Here is a 20,736-nt window from a genome sequence, read left to right as displayed (position 1 = left end):
AACCATTTTTTGATTTTCGATAGACTTTTGAGGCTCTTGGGTCACTTCTCAGGATTTGAGGATTTGTATAAAGCACTATATCGGTCCAAATCGTCCGCAATATTTCATTTCTTAATAAATCATCTTGCATGAATCATTTATCAATGACAGTTGGTTTGATTTTAAATGGTTACAAATACAATTATTGTCTACCTGTTTCGTACCTACGTAGACGTGGCAAGTGTACGCGTGATGATGGATGTAAAACAAACTGTTAGGCCACAGGGAACTGGTCCAGGTAACAAGTGATCAAGTTACACAACTTCTGTACTCTCCATGAATGAGAGTGTTGACGTATTTATCAAGTATTTTATTGAAAGCCCCAGCCATCTCAAAGGCCTCGCATGCAAAAAGCAACCTTTTCCATTATGGATCAATCCACCGTTGGTTTCGAGGCCAAGCGAAGCAAAATTTGTCAGATTTGCGCCACGGTCTCCGAGAATTATCATCTGAATTACGGCGTGCCCACCTGTTTGAGCTGTCGTGCATTCTTCCGGAGAACCGTTCAAACCAAAGTGGAGAGCTTGGAATGCTCCAAATCCGGCAATTGTGCCATGATCCCAAAGAGTCGGAAGAATTGCCGCAAATGCCGATTGGAGCGCTGCTATAAGGCGGGCATGGATCCGAATTTGGTGATGGATGAGCAAGCCAAGAGATCGCGGTTTCGGAACGTCAAGAGTAAGAAACGACTGGATTCAGAGCAATCAGGAGCAGAGCCTGTCAAGAATGTCGCTTCTCAATCCGCATCCATTGTTCCGGAGCACAGCGCTCCTCCCGCATGGATCCACAATGAGTTCGAAAACAGTGGCAAACCCATGGAGAGTGACGAGTAACAGACAGAAGTGCGGATCCGATCTGAACTGGTCCGAATGCTCTTCACCTGGAAAGAGAACCTCTCCAATTTGTCTATAGTCAGCCCCGAGATGGCCACCGCTTTAAATACCTCAAGCTCATTGGACTCGCGTCTATCTAAACGGGCCATCAAGTCACATTTGAATGGCATTCAGGATGTTGTCATAAATTGGGCCACTACTTCCACTGGTTTTGGCTCCTTAGTCAAAAATGATCAGGCCGTGTTGGCTCGAGAGAATGGAGCCATGTTTTCAGCACTGGCATTGGCCAAAGCCCTTGCCTCTCAAGCTTCTACGCCCCAACATTGGCTTTTACTGGGACAGACAGGAGACTCAGAAATGCAATTGGACCTTGATGATCTAGTCCAGAGATCCATTAGTTCGTGGACAAGCGATCCAAAGTTCCGCACGAGGATTCACAAGGTTAACGAGTACGAGTTCACGCAGCAATGGCAGTGTGTGATTGACTTCAGTTGTTTGCTGAATGTACAAAGTCAAGCCCCTGTCTCTTCAAACACGCAATTGCAGGATTCGACCAGGGTCCTCAACACACTCTTGGACGTGCTACCTTTGGTTCAGTGTCTCAAGTGGAATGTGACCGAATTCTTGAGCTTTTTGGATACTCTCAAAGAGTTTTCGACTTTTCTCGAAAATCTAGATTGGAATAGCTCGGAAATAAGTCGGTTCAGCAGTAAACCGTTCACTCTGGATCATCAAGCTCAGATTTGCAGCATGCTTTGTGATGTTGGTAACGAATGGCGGGGGGTCAATCTTGGATCGTCCATCCTCAAGGAGATCGTAATGTTTGGGTTGAGCGTGCCATTTTCTGCTGGTTTCATGGAGAGCTCTTCGAAACGCTTCCAAGAGCGCTTCTGGAGGATCTTTGAATACTTTCCCGAATTCCGGGAGTTGAGTGAAAACGATAAAAGGTTCCTCATTCTTCGGGGTAGTCTGTCAGCTTTTGGTGTAGTCAATTTCTGGTTTGATCAAATGAGCTCGGGACAAGCACAATTATCCATTATTATGGGACATGAAGACAAACAAACCCTACAAAAAGAGAATTGCGTGCTCGCTTCGATAACGCCAAAGTATTACTCCCTATCACAAGTGTTACAGTACGTGGACATGGAAGACAAAGAAGAGACGCTTGAGCTTATTGGAAAGGGCAAACAAAGCTTGGTTCATTTGATCAAAGATTGGAGCTCATTCCTTCTAGTACTCTTGTTTGCCATGTTCCAACCCGCTGCTTGCCATGATACCTTGGCCAGGACGTCAGCCGGACGATTGGCCCACAGATTTGAGAGCATTTTGTCTCAAACTTGCCAGAAGGTCCCTTTACAGGAGCACCTGGGCCAAATTGACCACTTGGCTGAGGGGATCAATAACATCCTCAAACTGGTCTGACGTGACTATAACAGGCGCTCATTTGAAGTCCGAGGTGTTCCATGTGCCCTTGTTTTGACTGCCTTTCAGGTGGGAAGCCCTTGAAGGTTAAGGAAGTCCATTTCGATGATTGTTGGGATGTGACAAGTCACCTGGAAAGAGCGCATGATGCCATGTTGCACACATTTGCCAAATTACGCGTCCCACTTTTCGTGGAAGAACTGGTGTTGTAATTTACTATGTTCGTCAAAGAAGTTCTAGCGGTTGTTTTATCTTTATCATTTTCGATTGTAGCGGGTCAAACTGTCAAGAAAGCACCCTCAAAAGTGAACGTACAAAAACTAAAAGGACGTAAGTTATTCCTACCATACTACTACACTGTACCTTTGGACGGGAGCATTATCTACGGACGTGTTAAAATGATGATAGCTGGCATGAGTTTGAAATGACGAAATACACGATGGTTTGAAACAATAGGCTACATTTATAATTAATTATATGAATACTAATAGTTGCAAAGCTCGGCTGGCAAAAAAGATGATAAATACTTGTCACCATTGAATTTCGGAGGTCTGACATTTGCAAGTAGACGGAATCCAAAACAATTCGGAGATCAGCCGTTTCCCATCCACAGCCAGAGCAACCAGTCTCTTTTGGACGAATTGCAATTCGCACAAGGATTCATTTCTATGGCTTCTTTCCTTGGCGCAACCACCTTGACAATGATCAGTCCTGTTGGAGAAAAAAAATGGAGAATACCGTCTTTACTCTATAACTCAATGAGTTCCAATATTTCATTTCGTTGCAAGTGTGTGACGCAACGCCTTCACTGTTAAAACGAAACCTCTGAAGAGTTCCCCTAAAAGAATCATGTGCAACTCCACAGGAACTTATTCAGTCTCAATGCGAATCACTTGTGCTCCGTGCTACCAAGGGTAAAGTTGGATTGGCTAGGTGAAATAAAAGGCCCCTTACAAACATTCTTCCGAGAGAATCCGTTGATGCGCTGGACCTCGCGGAAGGTTCACAATGTACATCCATTGACCTTTAACGCTGAACGCCACGCGCGGTCGGATGAATAGCTTTCGGGTTGGACAAGTGGCGCGTTTCTTGGCGGTCTCAAGCTTTCGAGAGCGACCCTCACGTCGGGCTTGGGCGACCCTGGAAGAACCGTTTGAGGTGTTTCTAAAACAATGGCACGGAAAATACGAATATCCACCACATGGAAGTTTGTACTACCTTGGAGTTCGAGCCGGGGCAAAAGCCTGTACAATCCAAGCGAAGGGCCCTGAATACGGTTTTGGCAACCGTTTTCCTGCCACCCTGGGTCTAGGTCTGCGAGGTCTTGCTGCTGCATATTTGCGACGTGTCCCCAAGTTAGTGGAAGGAGGCTGGGATCTAACTGAGGGCTCAGTGACGTAAACAGCCTCGTCCAGATTGGGGTCGTAGGTAGTTTGTGGCACTCTACGATTTTCATCCCTTGGGTCGAATGGTCGCACTCCCAGTTGGGGTGGTTCTCGGACGTTGAAAGGTCCTTTGAATGGGGGTTCACTAGCCTCATCATCATTACGGCGGTTGGCTGGCAACTGGTCACTGAAATTGGGCTGATAAGGGGTAGGGCGTGCTCTGCTGGGAACCCTCACTCTGCCTTGTGACTCGAGTGGTGAATTGAAGTCTGGCTTTCTGGACAGTAACCCCAATTGGAGGACATGAGGCGGCAGGTGGGGTCGTGCTGGCCTCAAAGTAGTTTCTTTAGGTGCCGAGGAAACGGTGGACACTGTCTCTGGCGCTTCATTCACCCCCTCAAAATGGGGTTGTCCGGTAGTTTTCACCTTACGAAGGAAGGGGTTTACAACTGACGAGCTTGGAGGACCAATTGTGGTGGGGCTGTCCGTGGTGGTTTCAATGGGAGTATTTGCTGTAGTGGCATTGAGATTGCTTCCCGTTGGTACTCCTCTCAGGGGCATAAGATTGGAAGCAGATCGCATTGGCTTTAGCTCAAAGAAATCCGGAGGCAAGCTCGTCAGTGAAAGAACCGGGAAATTAGGCGGAGACGAGGTAGGAGAGTTGAAATCTTGATACACTATTCTTGTTGGTGGATCATGCGATTGCTTTTGCGGTACATTTGAATTGGATGGGGGAACATCGGGAATTAAAATCTGAGGAAGGGGAGTGGGGTTGCTGGAGACTAAGGATTGCAAGGGTACTCTTTGTCTCAATACCGGCGCAGGGTTTGCCTTCTCTGCCCGATCTTTGACATTAGTTCTGGTAGTGGGCCTACGATATCTGGGTCTCTTGGTCTCGTGAGGCTTCTGAACAGTTTGCCTAGGTTCTTGAGGGTATTGACCTTGTTGGTGAAAAACGGGTTGGCGAGCATTTAACGGTTTTCTGATCATTACCCGCGGTTTAATTTGTGTCTTGCCTGATCTTGGTTCGTGCTGAGGCAAATGAAGGCGGATTCGGTCCGAAGAAGTGTATCGGATATCTGGGTCTTGGAAATCCACCTCTCCCACATCGATCCGACGATTGGCATTGGGAACGACGTCTTCTATATCTTGCAATGGATCCTCCAGGCTTTCATCTAGATGGTAGGATTCCTCTCGGGACTCTAGAGCATCTAAAGCAGACTGCAGTTCCGAGCTATCGCTAACAGAGCTTCTAATTTCTATGACGGTGGCAGTGATAGCTCTTTGGTCGCTATTACTGCTCACGTTCGGCCGGAAGAGAAACTCGGTCAAGCGGACATCGTCTCCGGCAGAAACATCTCCATAGTCTAGACCGTAATCAATGGCAGCATTTTCGTCGGAATAAGCAGGCTCACTTAAAGGCACTGTCCGAGATCCAAACTCTATCTGATCCACATCGAGGATTTGGTTCATGACACTCTCGCGCAGTTCCGATGAATCGTCGTCTTTGGCATGTATCTCTCTTGGTGTGATTTGAGAGTCCAGTTTATCTCCATTTCCAAACAGGGCATTCACGTCTAAATCCTCGAGAGACAGAGCGGATTCTTCGTGGCCTCCAGTGCGAAATAAGGTCTGCTGGGACCCAGGATTTCTTGAGACGGGCACTTGCTGGTCCTGGTGGTTTGGGGTATTCAAGTTCTCCAATTCGCGCTGGACCTTTTTGGCCAGATAGTTTTGATAATATGTGGAGCTCTTAGAAGCAAGGAGGTCTGGGTTCCTGAAATACACACGTACTTTGTATGGGTTATTGCCGTTTTTGAAATTGACTGTGCAATTGTATTGGAGCGTCATTGACCGCGCAAAGCAAAGAACGTGAGCTTTTAGGAATAAAATGAATTAGGAGATCATTTCTGACTCTTGACGAGCCGGCTGGAAAATGCTCCTCTTGCTAAGGCCAAGTTGACATCATTTTTGAACGTGTCTACTCATTAGTGGGCTTGACGTTTTTCAAGAGCTGAAGCGAAACCAATGAGCCAAAATACCTATACGTGACAGTCTTTAAGCCTGCCGTCCTTGATTCAGGATTATTCATGCCATGAACCGGTTCGTGGGCAACTATCATACATGCAATACTTTACTTGAACTGCCCCCTTGAGTCTTTGCATACTTTTTTAAGGATCAAAAGGACGGTAACAATCATAAAAACTCCTCATGTTGTGAAGGAAACGGCAATCAGAATCGTGATAACATGGCATTGCTGATTCATTGCACCATATGGTTTCATTGAGTGTTCGCTTACTTTCTCCACTTTCGGTTGCTGTTGATGTTGTTGTTGTCTGGTGTTTCCTCAATCTCCTGAGGCTCAGGCTCTGCGCTCTTATCCATCTGCCGGTAGATGAGATTCTCCACTCGTTCCTTGAGCGAGTTCAATTTCAGCCGTTGATGGGAGATCAATGACAGACCATCGTTGTCTTTGCCAATCTCATCGGCATCTTCGCCGCTTCCACCGTCGAAAGTGTCCAAGGGGCTTGGATGGTCATAGTAATAATCTGCATAATCCTGGATACTGTCGTCACTTTTCTCAATGGTGCGAACATCCATTGGTGATTGAACCGCAGCAGATTTCTCGGTGGTTGAAGATAGAGTAGTAGTAGTAGTAGTAGTAGTAGTTGTTGTTGTTGTTGTTGTTGTTGTTGTTGTAGCAGCCGTGGTTTTTGGGAGCGTGATGGCGGTGGTTGTAACTTGGTGACGACGGGTAGTTGAGTAGGAAGTGTTCTCTTCCACACGATCAATACGTTCAACATCAGCCCTCTGCAGCAATTCTGCCAAATCGACGGCCTCATGACTTGGATCACCCTCATTTAAGAATACGGTGGTCAGGTTGAACATGTTGTGACGCAGGAGATACTCGATGAGGTCCCTGAAAATTAGGAAAATGGATTTAAGGCTTGATAATTCGTGGATTTAGTGCCAACGGTTTGAAGTCAGAGGACGCGAGAAGGATGAATTCATTCGCGGACTTCTGGAAGTTCCTTTTTCCAGAAGTTCATGATTCATTAAATAGTCCTGGATGGAGCTTAATGCACAAATACAAAGCTAGAACCTTAGAGATCATGTGGCTGTTCCGAGGGAAATCATCTCTTGATCTCCAGGACTGGGAAGAAATCCCGCGAGATTATCCGAAAGACCATATGGAAGAAAACTCCGACAGTCTGAAAGAATTATCACGTTTGCCCCCTCATAGTAAATAACATTGAATGCTGAGCTTATCGCTCCTCTTTCACGATCGCACACTTGGATTTGCAATGTGCATAGTCAATGGTGTTGACAAGACCAACTTTATCTTACGACTTATAACGGACTTCTACTAGAGATGTGGACTGGGAGCGGAAGCAAAACAAAATCTTATTTCCCTAAATCTTCACCGTATGCAAAGTGAGCACTTCATACGACTCCAAAACCTAATGAATTGATATGAAACCAAAACAATGCTTAGGAAACTCAAGAGATGTGTCCAAAATTATGTGGTAAACACTACATGAAATTTCAATTTTCCACCTGCTCATGGTCAGCTTCATAAGCTTTTGACACCATAACGCATAGCTTTGAAACGAACCACTTCACAAGTTAATAATATAAAAAATGACCAACATTGAATTGAGGAGATCTGCGGTTCTTATTGTTTTATTACGTTACAGTCCACATTTTGAGAGGTTTACACGGAGACAAAGGCATCAACTTTGGCTAAACCGTAGGATAGGGTTTGATCGATCATAGCTTCGTTTGACGTGCAATGAATGGATCAAGTCGGGCAAACGTATCTCCAAAGTAGACACGCTTTAGTGACTAGTTTTGACGATCGTTTTCGATCATTGCTTCAATAGAACGCAAAATCAACAAATTTGCTTTTTTTATCATCACGAAGTAAAAAAATGAATAGCCTTAGATCACCAAAAGCTTGCACGTACATAATCCAAAAACTTTTTTATTATTATTATTTTTTTCTTTGCGGACTTTTTGAGCCGCTACAGGGAACGCAATTGTTCATTTAACGGTTTGTCCTAAATGCATCAACCTTTGATAAATATTTTTTGATAAAAAAAAGCCTTATGATTGTCGAGTACAAAAGTGGTGTCTTGTCCCTTAAAAAAACATGTCACAAATCGCTTAACCAAATAAATAAATAACTTTATTGCGACTCTTGGTCATGTCAGATTGTAAAACTGTATAAAACTGTATGTATAAATATCATATACAAAAGTCGATTAATAAAAGAATAAAATGGTCAAGACTGATAAAATAGTTGACTAGAGTGTGGTATGACAATGAGTTTGACTAGGATTGGTTCAGTCCACATGAAAAAAGTGAAGAGGGAAATTGCAGATAGAACATATACAGGTGGGGAGAGGTAAATGATGAAAGTCTTGGTTATTGCAGTAGAGTGGGTGGGTCAGATTGAACAGATCTTTTGTCAGCTCCCGTCGTTGATGGCATTGAGTCGGGAGCCGGACAAAGGTACGTGAGCGCCAATACTCCGAAGGGATGTCGGGCCAAGGACAATAAGGTGCTATTAAGTCCTTGACCGGGAAGGACAACTTGTGTCCGGACATCACCTCCGGAAAGGTCAGGTTCCCAACACTGTTGGACACTAACCTTGCCAGCCCGATGGTAAGGGGCTCGGTTTCACATAGAAAATGTGTCCATGCATTGTTGGCATATTGGGGCACGCAGAGGTATCGCTTGAGGAACTTGGTGTAGGTGGCATCGGCGGATTTGAGGGCGGATTGGGCGGAGTTGGGAAGCCAAAGGTGTAGGCCGTAGAGAAAAATTGGGGTGACGTAGATCCGGAAGAGTTGAAGGACTATTGGGAGGGGAAGATTCTTCATGGGAAGTCTATTGCATATGTATCCGATCCTGGCCCTGGCCTTAGTTATTGTGGATTTGAGGTGATTGGTGAATGAGAGTTGGGTGGAGAAGGTGAAACCGACATAGTTAAAACTATTGACGATTTCAATCGGACTATTGTTAATATGGAAGGAGGTGGGAGGCAGACGACCTTTATGGAAAACCATGGCCTTCGTCTTGATGGTGTTGACTTGAAGGCCGTTCTCTTGGCAATAACCGTGGAGTGCATTGATGGCATTTTGCAATTCCACGGCTGAATTAGCCAAGAGAACCAGGTCGTCTGCATATTGAATATATTGAATAGTAAAATGGTTGATGGAGGGGCCTTGGTGTGTGAGGGCTTCGGGCAGGTCAGATACATAGAGATTGAAAAGAATTGGCGATAGTGGATCCCCCTGCGGAAGGCCAATGGAAGTGAAGTAGCAGGGGGATAGGTCCTCACCAGAACGAATGGAGCATCTGAGTCCCGCATAGATGTTGGACAGCAGGACACAGATTGAACGCGGAACTCCCCACAGTTGGAGTTTGAGGAATAACCGCGTTCGGTCCACCCTGTCGAATGCTTTGGAGAAATCCACAAAGCATCCGTACACTCTCCTCTTATTGCTGATGTTGGAATGCACAATTTCATAGAGGAGAGTAGCTGCCTTGGTGGTTGAGCGGGCTTACAAACCCACAAATTCAAATTGGAAATTGTGAGCGGGACCTCACTGAGGTCAACTAGTGTTCTCACCGACCTCCTTGACCACCACCATAACATCAGCAACACTAGGATCCACGACGTGAGGCCAAATCCCAATTTGTTTACGTTAAGTGAAAACATATTAACTACCCCTTCTGCGACTCGCCATCTCGCTAACCAACCCTACCAACAAGCAAGCTGCCATTGTGGCCGGCCGCAAAAGATTTTGCTATAGTTTGAAACTTGCTCTAGAACTAAAGCTGCTTGGAGTCGGATCCTTTATCGTCCTCTCCAATCTCCGCTCCCTCTACTTATTGGGAACAAACAAACGTAGAAACACAAGAATACGCTCTAAAATGCCTGACTTTAACAAGGTATTTTTCGCTGAACAAATTATTGCTCATCTATCCAAACACCGTAAATACATCATCCACCCTTCTGAGAGACTTTTCAGTTCCCATAAGGGTAAAATTGCAAGCTCTTTTGACATCCAAATAGGGAGAAACAGAAAGCTTTATATTGTGTACTTGTAGCATACACCAGTGACTTTTCATCATCATCTTTTTTCATTAAATTGTTGCTAAAATGCTAAAAGAAGGTTAAGCAAGAGTGATGATTTTCAAGTCAGTCACCAAAAGCTTGTGAAGCTGTGCTTGTCCTAAAACCATTAGGTTGGAAATGATGATTGCAAAAGTGTTGGTGTGTTCCCAAACATGTGGTGTACAACTGCTTGTCTAATTCATACTTTTGTACTTATCATAGTTGTTCGATATTTTACCCATAGAGGATTTGAAACGTGTCCCAGAAGAGTTGGTGGCTTATTCATTGAATCCTAGTGCTTGGGTGATACATTGTTCATTTAATGATCTTTTGATGAAGTTTGTCATCTTCGAGCGCATCCTCTCGCTTTTACGTTTGTTTGTCGCACCTGGACGAAGTAGAGGGCGCCATCTCCGCTCAATGAAACAATGAAAGGCCTCTACTACTACCCGAATACTGTCCTCGGTATATTATTCATTTTTACTCTTTGTTCGCATTCCCCTACCTAAATGAGCATGCTTGTCCGATTGTAGCGCACCATTTACTACTGTAGTGTCTCACTTATCACTCAGTGTGAAATCAATTTCAAAACCAGTTATGATTGGTCCATACTTAAGGAGTAATTGTTTCCACTATTTAGCAGTCAAATATAATTAACCCAACATCGATTGTAGTTTCATTGGACGTATCGATACTATCATAGCAAAGATACAAAGCCAAACCAAGCGATGAATACAAAAAGCTAGGAAAAAAAATACTTTTTTTGTCCTGAAGTGCTGGAGATCCCATTCCCAGTAGCGGTAAGCAAGTCGGCGTAAAAGATCAAATCACTATCGTCGCAAGGAAAATATAACGTCTGCAAGTGTTAGTAACGACCCAAATACCGGACAGCCGGATATCAGTTCAAATTGCTAATGACAGATGCAAGGACGACGCTCTGCTCCCGTTTAAACGGTAAAGTCCAGGTGAGTGAAAGGGACTCTTTCCTCATGGAACCTGATTGAAAGCCTAGTGTTGATGAAGGCAGTTTCTCTTGCAAAAATAACTTTGTGCCATATTTCTCATGTTCTTTCTGGCCCTGCTGTCTATTATTTCATTTCATTAAGACGACAGACGAAAAACGAAAAAGACAATGGCTGGAAAAAGAGGGAACACCAATTCAGGGCTACGCTGTAGGAGCGTTTATAAGTATTGACCTTTCGATCGTTGCTATACAAAATACAAACGATAGAAAGACGCCAAAGTTATGAAATAATGTTGTGGCCAGGAACCCTGGTCAAAAACACGATTGGAAGACACCCCTCGAAGAATCAATGCGATCAGGCGGTTTTATTTAGATTGCTCATAATCTAAGACACATGCGAACATACTGGAATGACAATCCTCCTCATTCCTCGCGTTTCTGGGGGACACAAAAAAAACAGAAAGATAGAGAGAGCAGGATAAACTGGATTTCCCTTGACCGACGACCCATGGACCCTTCCTTCATCTCTCTTTCGCTCTTGCCAAACAGGTCCATCTGTGCCCAATTAACAAACACACAAATTCCCCCTTGAGACTTTGCTGGACTCAGCCAGTCGACCAACCAACCCCGACCCGTCACACTCGCCCAACCATCATATCATCGATCAGTATTATCGTTATTATTATCATTATTATTATTATCATAACTACTACTATCGTTATTACCACCTCTACCACCACCACCATCATCAGAAGCAGCAGCATCTCCGCTGTCAATCTCATTGGCCATCAATTCATCATCCTGGTCAAGGTAAGACTTACATGGGATATCCGGGGATGTCCAGACAGTAGGTGCGTCCGTAGATGTGACACTCGGGAAAGTCCCCCAAACTGGCCGGGACAAACTGGAGGTGGGGCTGAACCTTCAAGGCCATCGTGGGGCACAAGCCCAAGCTCAAGGAAGCCCAAACAAAGCTCAGCAACCTCGGGATCAACATCGTGCGTGATTCCCTTAGGACATATCTGTATATAGTAGGAGACAAGAAGAGACCAATTAGATCAGGGGACAGGTTTCTCCAGAGAGTTACTGGTTTCAAGTGTACCGGTATAAGCATACTAGTGAAGACAAGGATGGTTGGGAACAGTATTGGAGGGGCTTCTGGCTAGCTTTGGGGCGGGTTCAGTTCGGTTAAGGGCGAAGAAAGTTGTTTTTTACTTTGAGGACCCTTCGTTTTATGCTTTTTTAAGGATATCAAGCTGAGCACACTGGCAAGATACTTTCAACCGGTTTTCAAGTACCTTGGAACTGAACTGATGTACCGAGACTTTATATTTGCTGGCGTTGAAAGTAGAAAGATACTCTTGACATATCAACTAACCTAACTTAACCAATAAGAGACGTGCCAAGACCCCACACCAGTTTCCTCCAAACCCAAATGTAAGGTTAGGTTAGGTGATCGGAATCCACGTGGTACTACTGATCAATGAAGCTTTGGGTAAAATCGACGAGTTATTGCCATCACAGATTGACTTTGTTTGTGGGATATGAGTTAGGTTTCAATTACTTATTTTGAATTTGAATTTTAGTAGAGGGAGTTTTTACTCAGTTGTTTCACTCCGAGATGTAAGGTTTTGCTGGTAGTGCTGGTAGTGCTGGGGTGAGTCCGGCAAAGGTCGGGCTCGTACGGGACCTCTGATTTTTTGACTTTTTGCCGGTCTCATCGAGTCTGGACTCGAGTCTTTTTAAAACCATATAGTAAGGTCGAACAAAAACCCTCGTCTTGCAAAATTCTAAGAGCGAAATAGTATCTTTTTTGATGATTCCAGACGCGCGTCCTTTCTAAAAGACTCGAGTCCCCCCAATTACTCCAAAATTGAGTAAAAGAATTGCTCGAGTACACTCTGGCTCGAGTTAGGGCTCGCCCCAGCACTAATTGGTGGTATAGGTCAGGATTGACAATTTTAAGATGAAATTAGATTCAGGTACGTATGCTAAGGCTAGTGTTATACTAGAAATGAACCCTGAGGTCGAGAGGGATATTTTTCACTAAAGATATCGTGGGTTTATTTGGAGTGAAACAATCCTAAATTGCCTGGTTAAAAGACTGATGCTTGGAGCAATTGATTTTGATGCCGAAAATAGAATGATTTGGACGACCAGACTGATGAACGCCACTCACTCTTCGTTTAAGGTACCTACCTACCTATCTCTGAGCTACTGGAACCATGCTTGGAAAAGGCGTGAAGACGCTCCTGCAGAGCTCTCGCCAGTCCCTGGTCCATTCCTCACGGGGTCATGCATCGGCCTCGTCAGGCCTCAAAGTAATGGCCATTCGGAGGTGAGTTTGATTTCAGAACATCAATCAATCAGTTATATGTACGTTGTGGTGCCTTTTCAACAACCTCCTTTCCCTGGCTGAATTCAGGGAGGACCAATCGGTGTGGGAGAGACGAGCTCCTTTGGCCCCGCATCATGTGCGGAAGCTCTACAAGGAGGGCGTGAAGGTCATTGTCCAGCCTTCGAATCGCAGAGCTTATCCCACTCAGGTGCGTAGTATTCGGCGATTTCAATGGGTCTTGATTATATGATGTATAATGTATACTAACAAGACAACTCTTTCAACGGCTTAATCTTGTCCAATACTAGTCGTATCGGAGCGCTGGAGCCGTGATTCAAGAGGACATCTCGGAGGCCAGCGTGGTGTTCGGCGTGAAACAAGTGCCTGTGGATTCTCTCATGTCCAACAAGACGTTCTGCTTCTTCTCGCACACAATCAAAGCTCAACCGGACAACATGGATCTTTTGGACGCGTGCCTGGATAAGAATGTCAGGCTCGTGGACTATGAGCGCATGTGTGATGAAACAGGTGAAATGAAAATACTTAATTTCTCATCATCTTCACTGATGGAGACGTAAGGAAGATTGATTGCCCTTTGTGTTAGAATCATAATAACAACGTTATTTTGAAATGGACTGAATTGTTTACGAAAACTAGTTGAGGACAATAAGAATACACTCTCTGGGACTGGTTTTCGGGACTCAACAAAAAATGGACCCATGTACCGAGCCCATCCTTCTTCAATTCAACAGAACAGAAGAGTCGACCCCAAAATGCAACAATACCGTTTTCGATGGGTGTCATATTTTTATGAATTAGTATAGGAAAATTAGACTTGGAGAAAATCAACATGGTCAATAGATCTTAGGGGAGGAGTACGTAGGACTACATTTTCATCCCATCAAGTTTGCGGAGCAATGCGAAGACGTCCGATGACTTTTTACTGAACAAGACAACATGAATTCAAAAGGCAGTCCAAAGGCAATCCAGAGGCAACTAGAGGTCTTCGTGTTGAATTTCCTATTTTGAATCAGCTTTATAAGAAGAAAATGTCTCCCATTGAATGAATATTATTTGTGGTTGCTCAATTGGCAATTATTGACGACACAATCTTTACAGGACAACGAGTGGTGGCCTTTGGAAAGTTTGCCGGAATTGCCGGAATGATCGACATCTTGAACGGATTAGGATTGCGAATGCTGGCCCTGGGCCATCACACTCCTTTCATGCACATTGGTCCAGCACATAATTACCGAAATTCTCACCACGCCAGGTAAATTTGAGCTCAAGCGCGGAGGGGCTTTCAATTGCTGAATGCCATGTTGCGTTGAAAATGAAAATACAAGACAGTGCATGTCAAAAGAGTTACTCCCTGAGAAACGTCTCCAATATCTCGGAACTAAATGTCTATCAGATTTGCAATAATGGATTCTTCTTTTGCCAACCCTGATTTGGCCCACCTGAGGGACTTGTAATTCTTTAAAATTAATTCAAACAGTGTTGCCCTTAAACGCTAATATCAGGGCCTTTTGGTTTGGCATGTAATGCATAAATCACTCACCTCACTTTGCCAATAGGCCCGAACGTCGGATAATGACTCAGAATCTAATGCCTGAAAATATCTTCGACTCCTTGCCACCCATTGTCCATCAATACAACAATGATGTTTTTCGGCCCTCAATAGTACTGATTTACGTAGGCCTCCATCCATGATGCAATTTTTGGGTGCAAGATTAAGACGCTGAGCATGCATCTTGTTGAATAATTCAGACAGGGCATTCGTGATGCTGGCTACGAGATTTCCCTTGGACTCATGCCGGACTCCATTGGTCCCATGACGTTCGTTTTCACCGGATCCGGCAACGTCTCCCAAGGAGCTCAAGAGATCTTCCAACAACTCCCCCATGAGTATGTCCCTCCCAATGTTCTGGCTCAAGTGGCCGAGAAAGGTGACAAGCGGAAGATCTACGCATGCGAGGTTCGTCGATCAGACCAATTTGAGAGGAAACACGGCGGGGGATTCGACGCTCAGGAATTTGACGAGTTCCCCGAGCGCTACATTTCCAACTTCTCCAAGAAGTTCGCTCCTTATGCCTCTTGCATTGTGAACGGCATCTATTGGTCGCCTGAAACGCCCAGGTTGCTCACGATCCCGGATGCCAAGGCTCTATTGACCCCCGTCAACTCAAAGAACTGGCTGGCGCAAAGCAAAGGTGAGAGAATTGACCGTTTGGCTGAATCGTGATTGAAAAAGTAAAGAATCCCATATCGTGACATGTGATGTTCGCAGGCGCCCCTGCTCTGCCTCATAGGCTCTTGGCGATTTGCGACATCTCAGCTGATCCAGATGGTTCGATTGAGTTCATGAATGAGTGCACCACCATCGACGAGCCCTTCTGTCTCTATGACGCGGATCGGAACAAGGATAAAAAGACCTTCAAGGGCCCCGGGGTGCTCATTTGCTCGATTGACAATATGCCCACCCAATTGCCCAGGGAGGCCACCGACTTCTTTGGCGACCTCCTCCTACCCCATGTGAACGCCATTTTGGGGAGCGACGCTACCCAGGAGTTTGGAGACCACGAGCAAAACAAGCTGGGCTCTATCGTGTCCAACGCCGTGATCACGTCCAACGGCAAGCTGACCAAGAACTTTGAGTACATCCAAGAGCTGAGAGAGGCCAATGAGCCCACTATCAAGGGCGACTTCAGTGGTTGCGATCGCAAGGTTCTAGTCCTGGGTGCTGGCTACGTCTCAGCTCCGGTCATTGAGTACCTCACCCGGGACAAGTCCATTGGGATCACGGTGGCGTCGGACTTGAAGGCCGAGGCCAACAAGTTGGCCTCTCGGTTCGAGCGAACTGACCCCGTTCTGTTGAACATTGAGGAAAGGCCGGACACCCTCAACGATCTGATTCAAGGGCATGATTGTGTGATTTCCTTGCTTCCCTGGCCGTTGCACCCCAAAATTGCGGAGAGCTGCATCAGTCAAAAGCGCGACTTGGTCACTGCCAGCTATTGCTCCGATCAAATGAGGTCGATGCACGGTGCTTGTGAAGAGGCTGGTATCACGGTCGTCAATGAGGTATGGTCACATTTCTGTTGTCATAATCCATCACTTGGGTGTTTCATTGTGCGCACATCATGCCTATTGCTCCTTTCAGGTTGGTGCCGATCCCGGTATCGACCATTTCCTGGCAATGCAATGCTTTGATGAGGTGGCCACTGCTGGTGGCAAGGTGGAGAAATTCATCTCATACTGTGGAGGTTTGCCCGCCCCCGAGGTGTCGGACAACGCGTTGGGGTACAAGTTCTCTTGGAGCCCTCGAGGGGCATTGATGAATATGCTGGCAGGGGCCAAGTACTTGGAGAACGATAAGGTGGTCACCGTTGATCCCAATGGCGGTCTTTTGGATTCGGTCCGACCCATGGACTTCCTCCCTGGTTTCAACTTGGAGGGCTATCCCAATCGCGATTCGACCATCTATAAGAAGTTGTACGGCATCTCGGATGCCGACACCATCATTCGTGGCACGCTCAGATACAAAGGCTACACGGACGCCGTCAAGGGTCTGGTTCGCTTGGGACTCCTCTCCCCCGATCCTCATCCGAGTCTCCATGAACACGTGAGCTCATGATATCTGAATGTCTACTAATCTTCATGGTTGACCAGGAACTGAGCGGATTTTTTTGGTCTTGTTTTAGGGCTCAGACATCACTTGGAAGGAGCTCATGTGTCAATTGTTGAACATGGAACAAGACGCCTTCTACGGAAACGTCTTAGAGGCCCTCAATGAGCGTGTGGGCTCTGAGAAACGCACCAATGCTTTGGTGGCTTTGGGATTGACCTCCAATGAGGAGGTGGAGAAACGAGGATCCCCTTTGAACACGCTCAGCAACCATTTGGCAGGCATCTTGGCCTTTGGAGAAGGCGAAAGAGACATGCTTCTCATGAGACACGAGGTAAGGGGCGTTTTTTCGACGATCATGATTAGGAGCAATGTTAGCCCGAAGAAATGAGCTGAATTTTGAGTTGGCCAGGATTAAACGTGACCACTAATATGTTCACTCGCCAAATGTTCTCAGGTTCAAATCCAATGGCCGGACAAACGACGGGAATTGCGTGGCATCAACTTTGTGTCCTATGGGTCGTCCGATCCGGTCAACGGCTACTCGGCCATGGCCAAGTGCGTGGGCTACCCATGTGCCATTGCCACCAAAATGGTTCTGGACAAGGAGATCCAGAAGCGTGGCATGGTCCTGCCTTTCTCACAAGACATCTACAAGCCAATTCTCATGCGGTAAGCCAGCTTCTCAATGGCGAGTTTAAAAAATGAATCAAAAACGTGCACCCTTTTGCGGTCTGCATTAACCTTTTTGTTGGTTAATACAAAAAAGTAATGGCATTTACAACTGTTTTTTCGGATCTCCCACAATTCTACCCACAATTGCTTTACTTCTTTTCGATGTCTATCAAGGTGTCTAATTTCGTGAACTTGCACTCCTTTCAGATTGGAAAGCGAAGGACTGAAGGCCACGGAAAAGAGCCATTTCTTGTAAACCATATGCACTGAAATTTTCCACACGTCAACTATGTAATAAAAACACGATTCCAACTTACCCTAGTTATCTGTTAAGAACAAAAATGCACTTCAAACTTCACTGCATTATACACGACAATGTCCGAATTTGGCACGACAAAAATCTCGATCAAGAAGTGGAGGAACTAACCAACTGATCAGAGATGTTGTTGACTCGTGAAGTTGAGCATTATTGTTTTTCGTCAGACAGTAGATAAAAACAAGCGAAGGAAGGAACTGACGAAAAAAGAAAAAAGGGGGGAAAACAACTTTCAAATCTCTCTGGAAATTCGTGTTAGCAGAAGTTCTTCTTCGTTGTATGGTTGTCTTTGGCCACTTGATCACTGATCTCAACTGGCCTGAAGAGGGACGAGATTTTTACTTTTAGCGCCATCCCACCTTCCACAAGACGGATTTCTTTTTGTTGCTCCAACTGATGTTCGAACGGTACATTCTGGCGGCGTCTCTGGAATCCACTCGTCCTACTCGTATGTACACATCTTCGTATGTACGAGAGGGATCTTAAACCGAGCCTTGGAAATGACCACATCCAGGTGCATTTGACGATTTAGACAGTTGTCGGCTTGTGTTGAAGTCAAATGATTGGGGTATTAGTTAGGATATGTACGTTCAACAATTTCCCAGTACGTGTCAAGAAGTCCTTTTTAGTTGTTGAAAGTCCATGTTGCAGAAGGGGCTCCAAAGCATCGGCAACCAATGCATGTTTCTTCGATTAGATATTCTTCAGTCGCTCCTTATTGCGCTTATATTGTTCCTTACTTTAAAAGAGTTCAGCATATGAAGAGACAGATGAATAGCATTTGCAATCCAACCGCAAAAGTACTATTTTGCATCCCACTGGCTTTGAAGTGCTCCCAAGAGACTCTTTGCCGAAAAAGCCGACTTCAAGTGTTGACCACTTGTCCTCAAACTTGTCCCATTCAAGTCGATCTAATCCTCGTATGATTCTCCATGAATCGTTTAGCCAACCAATCAGAGCATCATTGATGGATCTGATGAATCTGCTCTTCAAGCGCGCGGCTGTAAGAAAACGGTGCTACCATGAAGAAGACGAGTATTCATGTCTCTTTCCAACATTCAATACAATAACATTAACAGTTTCATCATAATGATTGTCCCTTTCAGTTAGAGAGTGCTCCAAGCGCCCTCTAGCGCCTTGAAACTTCACTAGGTTCCTGTGGAGTTGCTCAAGGACCTCAGCCAACGCCAACCTATGTAAACACAACGATGACTCATCCTTGTGACCAGACATGATCACATTCAATGGTCATTCGATGTGAAGATCATGCTAGAACCAATATGTTTAACATAGATGCACGTCAAGGTTCACGAAATGTGGAAAAAGTAGCAGTCTCTGCCGATTCCAGACATTCATGCCAACATTGGGCAGTTTTTCATGAACTGGTGGACGGATGCTGCTGAGCGCTGCGCTGCATCTGGCCAAACTTGCTGAGAACACTTCTCTTGACAGCTACTCCAACTACCCCACCTAGGTACAAAAGTTGGACTAGTGGAAGAGGAGGCACTTGATGACGATGATGATGATGGGGAATAAGGAGAGTCTCCTGCTACTACTACTACTACTACTAGCATGTTGTTGATATTGTTGAACTTTCATCTTTGACGATCATTCCACCTCGAATATTCCAAGTGCGATATCGCTCGCAATGTGGACTTGTCACAAGTGTGGAAAACCCGTGTTCTTTGGTGGGATCATCCGGCAACCTTGTGCTCTATGGAGGCATTGTATTCATCAAATGTTTGCCGTTTCTTTCCAGCTGAACGAAGACAGTCTTTGGGAGTGGATTGGCATCCCTGGTGCTTGAAATGCGAAGAATGTGGAAAAATTCTAAAGATTGGCCAACACTCCGAGGTAATCTGGTTTCACACAAAGAGCATTCTCATGGTCAGTACGTATGTACAACACAAAAGTGTCTTCTTTCTTCAATTTTCTTAGCATAAAGGCACTCCGTATTGTGATATTCCATGCTACTCAGCACTGTTCGGACCCAAACTTTTCGGTCACGGCTCTACTGTGGAATCTCATCAGAGTTTTGGTCAAAGGTAAATAAATTGATCACGATTTTATTCCTCTCTCTCTATACACGAAAATGTTGTGTTTCTTATCTGAATGTAGATCCAAAAGCTTCATTCGCGAGCAAAAGGATTTGATGCGAAATATCCGTGAGTACAATGCCTTTAATTCACGGAGACCCGATTCTGGAGGGGGGAAAATGGAGCTGGTCCATCGGGAAGTCAATTCCAGAATGGTTTTAGAAGGGGTCCTCCGGGTCTATTGGGGTGTGGACACGAGCATTCGCTTGAGGGAGTTCGACGACAAGCGCATCATTGCCAAAATGGAACGGCAGCGAAAGGCCAAATCCTTGGGTGAGCTTGAAACGTGCTGGACTGTCTTTTGGCTGGCTGAACTGAGTCATACCTATTTTTGGGATTGGTTGTTCGGTTATGTATTATCCCATCATTCCAGGTTGCCCTCCATTGGATGACCCGGCATTTCAGCATCTTGAGCAATTGGAAACAAAAGCGGAGACCTCCACCTTAAATGGAACGCATCCCCAAGGATGTGATGATGGTGTTGTCCGGCAGAAATCTCTTGAAGCTCAATTAGAATCCAATGGTCAAAACGGGTCAGAAAATATAGCCGAAAATGCCACTGACCGGCAACAATCGGAACCAGATCTGTGCCAATCGGTTAAAATGAGAGCCAAAGACTCGGATTCCTCAATCGACAAAGATGCGGACCGCCGCAAATCTTTTAACGACATTCACCCGTTGACCAAGAGATCCCGCTTTCAGACCATGCCAGTTAGACTGGCTCAAGTAAGCACATGATGATCAATCATGAACATCCTTGAGTAAGAAAGCAGTAGGTATCATGGATCCTAAAAATGACCATTTCAGGACGAATGGGATGAAATCGATGAGCTGTTGGCGGTGGAGAGACATTTTGGCGAGACGGATCGTGTGTATCACACGATTTGCACAGGGGCCACACTCCCGGCCAAAT

At 45.3% G+C, this 20,736-nt stretch overlaps 4 protein-coding genes across 4 annotated transcripts in view; 3 read left to right on the top strand and 1 right to left on the bottom strand.

Annotated features, from left to right (window-relative positions):
- The first annotated feature begins 407 nt into the window (after positions 1 to 407).
- On the top strand, positions 408 to 872 carry LOC131891327 (nuclear hormone receptor family member nhr-111-like). Its single transcript, XM_059240854.1, has one exon. It carries the CDS (start codon positions 408 to 410, stop codon positions 870 to 872), a length of 465 nt encoding a protein of 154 aa, XP_059096837.1.
- Positions 873 to 2,494: 1,622 nt separating this feature from the next.
- Positions 2,495 to 18,664, bottom strand: LOC131891241 (uncharacterized). Its single transcript, XM_059240766.1, has 6 exons — positions 17,729 to 18,664; positions 11,592 to 11,792; positions 5,979 to 6,599; positions 3,513 to 5,456; positions 3,249 to 3,434; positions 2,495 to 3,005 (listed from the first exon to the last, which is right to left on the bottom strand). Exons 2-6 carry the CDS (start codon positions 11,765 to 11,767, stop codon positions 2,825 to 2,827), a joined length of 3,108 nt encoding a protein of 1,035 aa, XP_059096749.1. The 5' UTR covers positions 11,768 to 11,792; positions 17,729 to 18,664; the 3' UTR covers positions 2,495 to 2,824.
- LOC131891242 (alpha-aminoadipic semialdehyde synthase, mitochondrial-like) lies at positions 11,278 to 17,727 on the top strand. The gene is made up of 11 exons (XM_059240767.1): positions 11,278 to 11,580; positions 12,962 to 13,108; positions 13,196 to 13,316; positions 13,417 to 13,636; positions 14,228 to 14,381; positions 14,879 to 15,321; positions 15,399 to 16,192; positions 16,272 to 16,733; positions 16,813 to 17,070; positions 17,194 to 17,408; positions 17,619 to 17,727. The coding sequence occupies exons 2-11, from the start codon at positions 12,996 to 12,998 to the stop codon at positions 17,665 to 17,667; spliced, it is 2,829 nt and encodes a 942-aa protein (XP_059096750.1). The 5' UTR covers positions 11,278 to 11,580; positions 12,962 to 12,995; the 3' UTR covers positions 17,668 to 17,727.
- Positions 18,665 to 19,248: 584 nt separating the features above from the next.
- The window catches only part of LOC131891243 (uncharacterized), a gene marked incomplete in the record, with an annotated part of 4,179 nt that continues 2,691 nt past the window's right edge, over positions 19,249 to 20,736 (top strand). Inside the window, 6 exon segments of the mRNA XM_059240768.1 lie at positions 19,249 to 19,415; positions 19,487 to 19,581; positions 19,666 to 19,772; positions 19,846 to 20,096; positions 20,197 to 20,549; positions 20,631 to 20,672. Of these exon segments, the coding sequence (XP_059096751.1) occupies positions 19,376 to 19,415; positions 19,487 to 19,581; positions 19,666 to 19,772; positions 19,846 to 20,096; positions 20,197 to 20,549; positions 20,631 to 20,672 (888 nt within the window).

This window comes from Tigriopus californicus, chromosome 12, assembly GCF_007210705.1.
Source record: "Tigriopus californicus strain San Diego chromosome 12, Tcal_SD_v2.1, whole genome shotgun sequence".
Lineage (NCBI taxonomy): Eukaryota > Metazoa > Arthropoda > Copepoda > Harpacticoida > Harpacticidae > Tigriopus > Tigriopus californicus.
Note: the sequence above shows the minus strand (reverse complement) of the source record. Positions and strands in the feature narration are given on the sequence as shown.

Bases quoted from the DNA above. Each gene is read 5' to 3' on its own strand.
- LOC131891327 (XM_059240854.1), top strand. From the start codon at position 408: ATGGATCAATCCACCGTTGGTTTCGAGGCCAAGCGAAGCAAAATTTGT.
- LOC131891241 (XM_059240766.1), bottom strand. From the start codon at position 11,767: ATGTTGATCCCGAGGTTGCTGAGCTTTGTTTGGGCTTCCTTGAGCTTG. The intron at 5,457-5,978 runs GTAAGCGAACAC...TGTGTATTTCAG, and splicing joins AGCAACCGAAAGTGGAGAAA to GAACCCAGACCTCCTTGCTT. The intron at 3,006-3,248 runs GTAAGGGGCCTT...TTTCTCCAACAG, and splicing joins ATTCTCTCGGAAGAATGTTT to GACTGATCATTGTCAAGGTG.
- LOC131891242 (XM_059240767.1), top strand. From the start codon at position 12,996: ATGCTTGGAAAAGGCGTGAAGACGCTCCTGCAGAGCTCTCGCCAGTCC. The intron at 16,193-16,271 runs GTATGGTCACAT...TGCTCCTTTCAG, and splicing joins GTATCACGGTCGTCAATGAG to GTTGGTGCCGATCCCGGTAT. The intron at 16,734-16,812 runs GTGAGCTCATGA...GTCTTGTTTTAG, and splicing joins ATCCGAGTCTCCATGAACAC to GGCTCAGACATCACTTGGAA.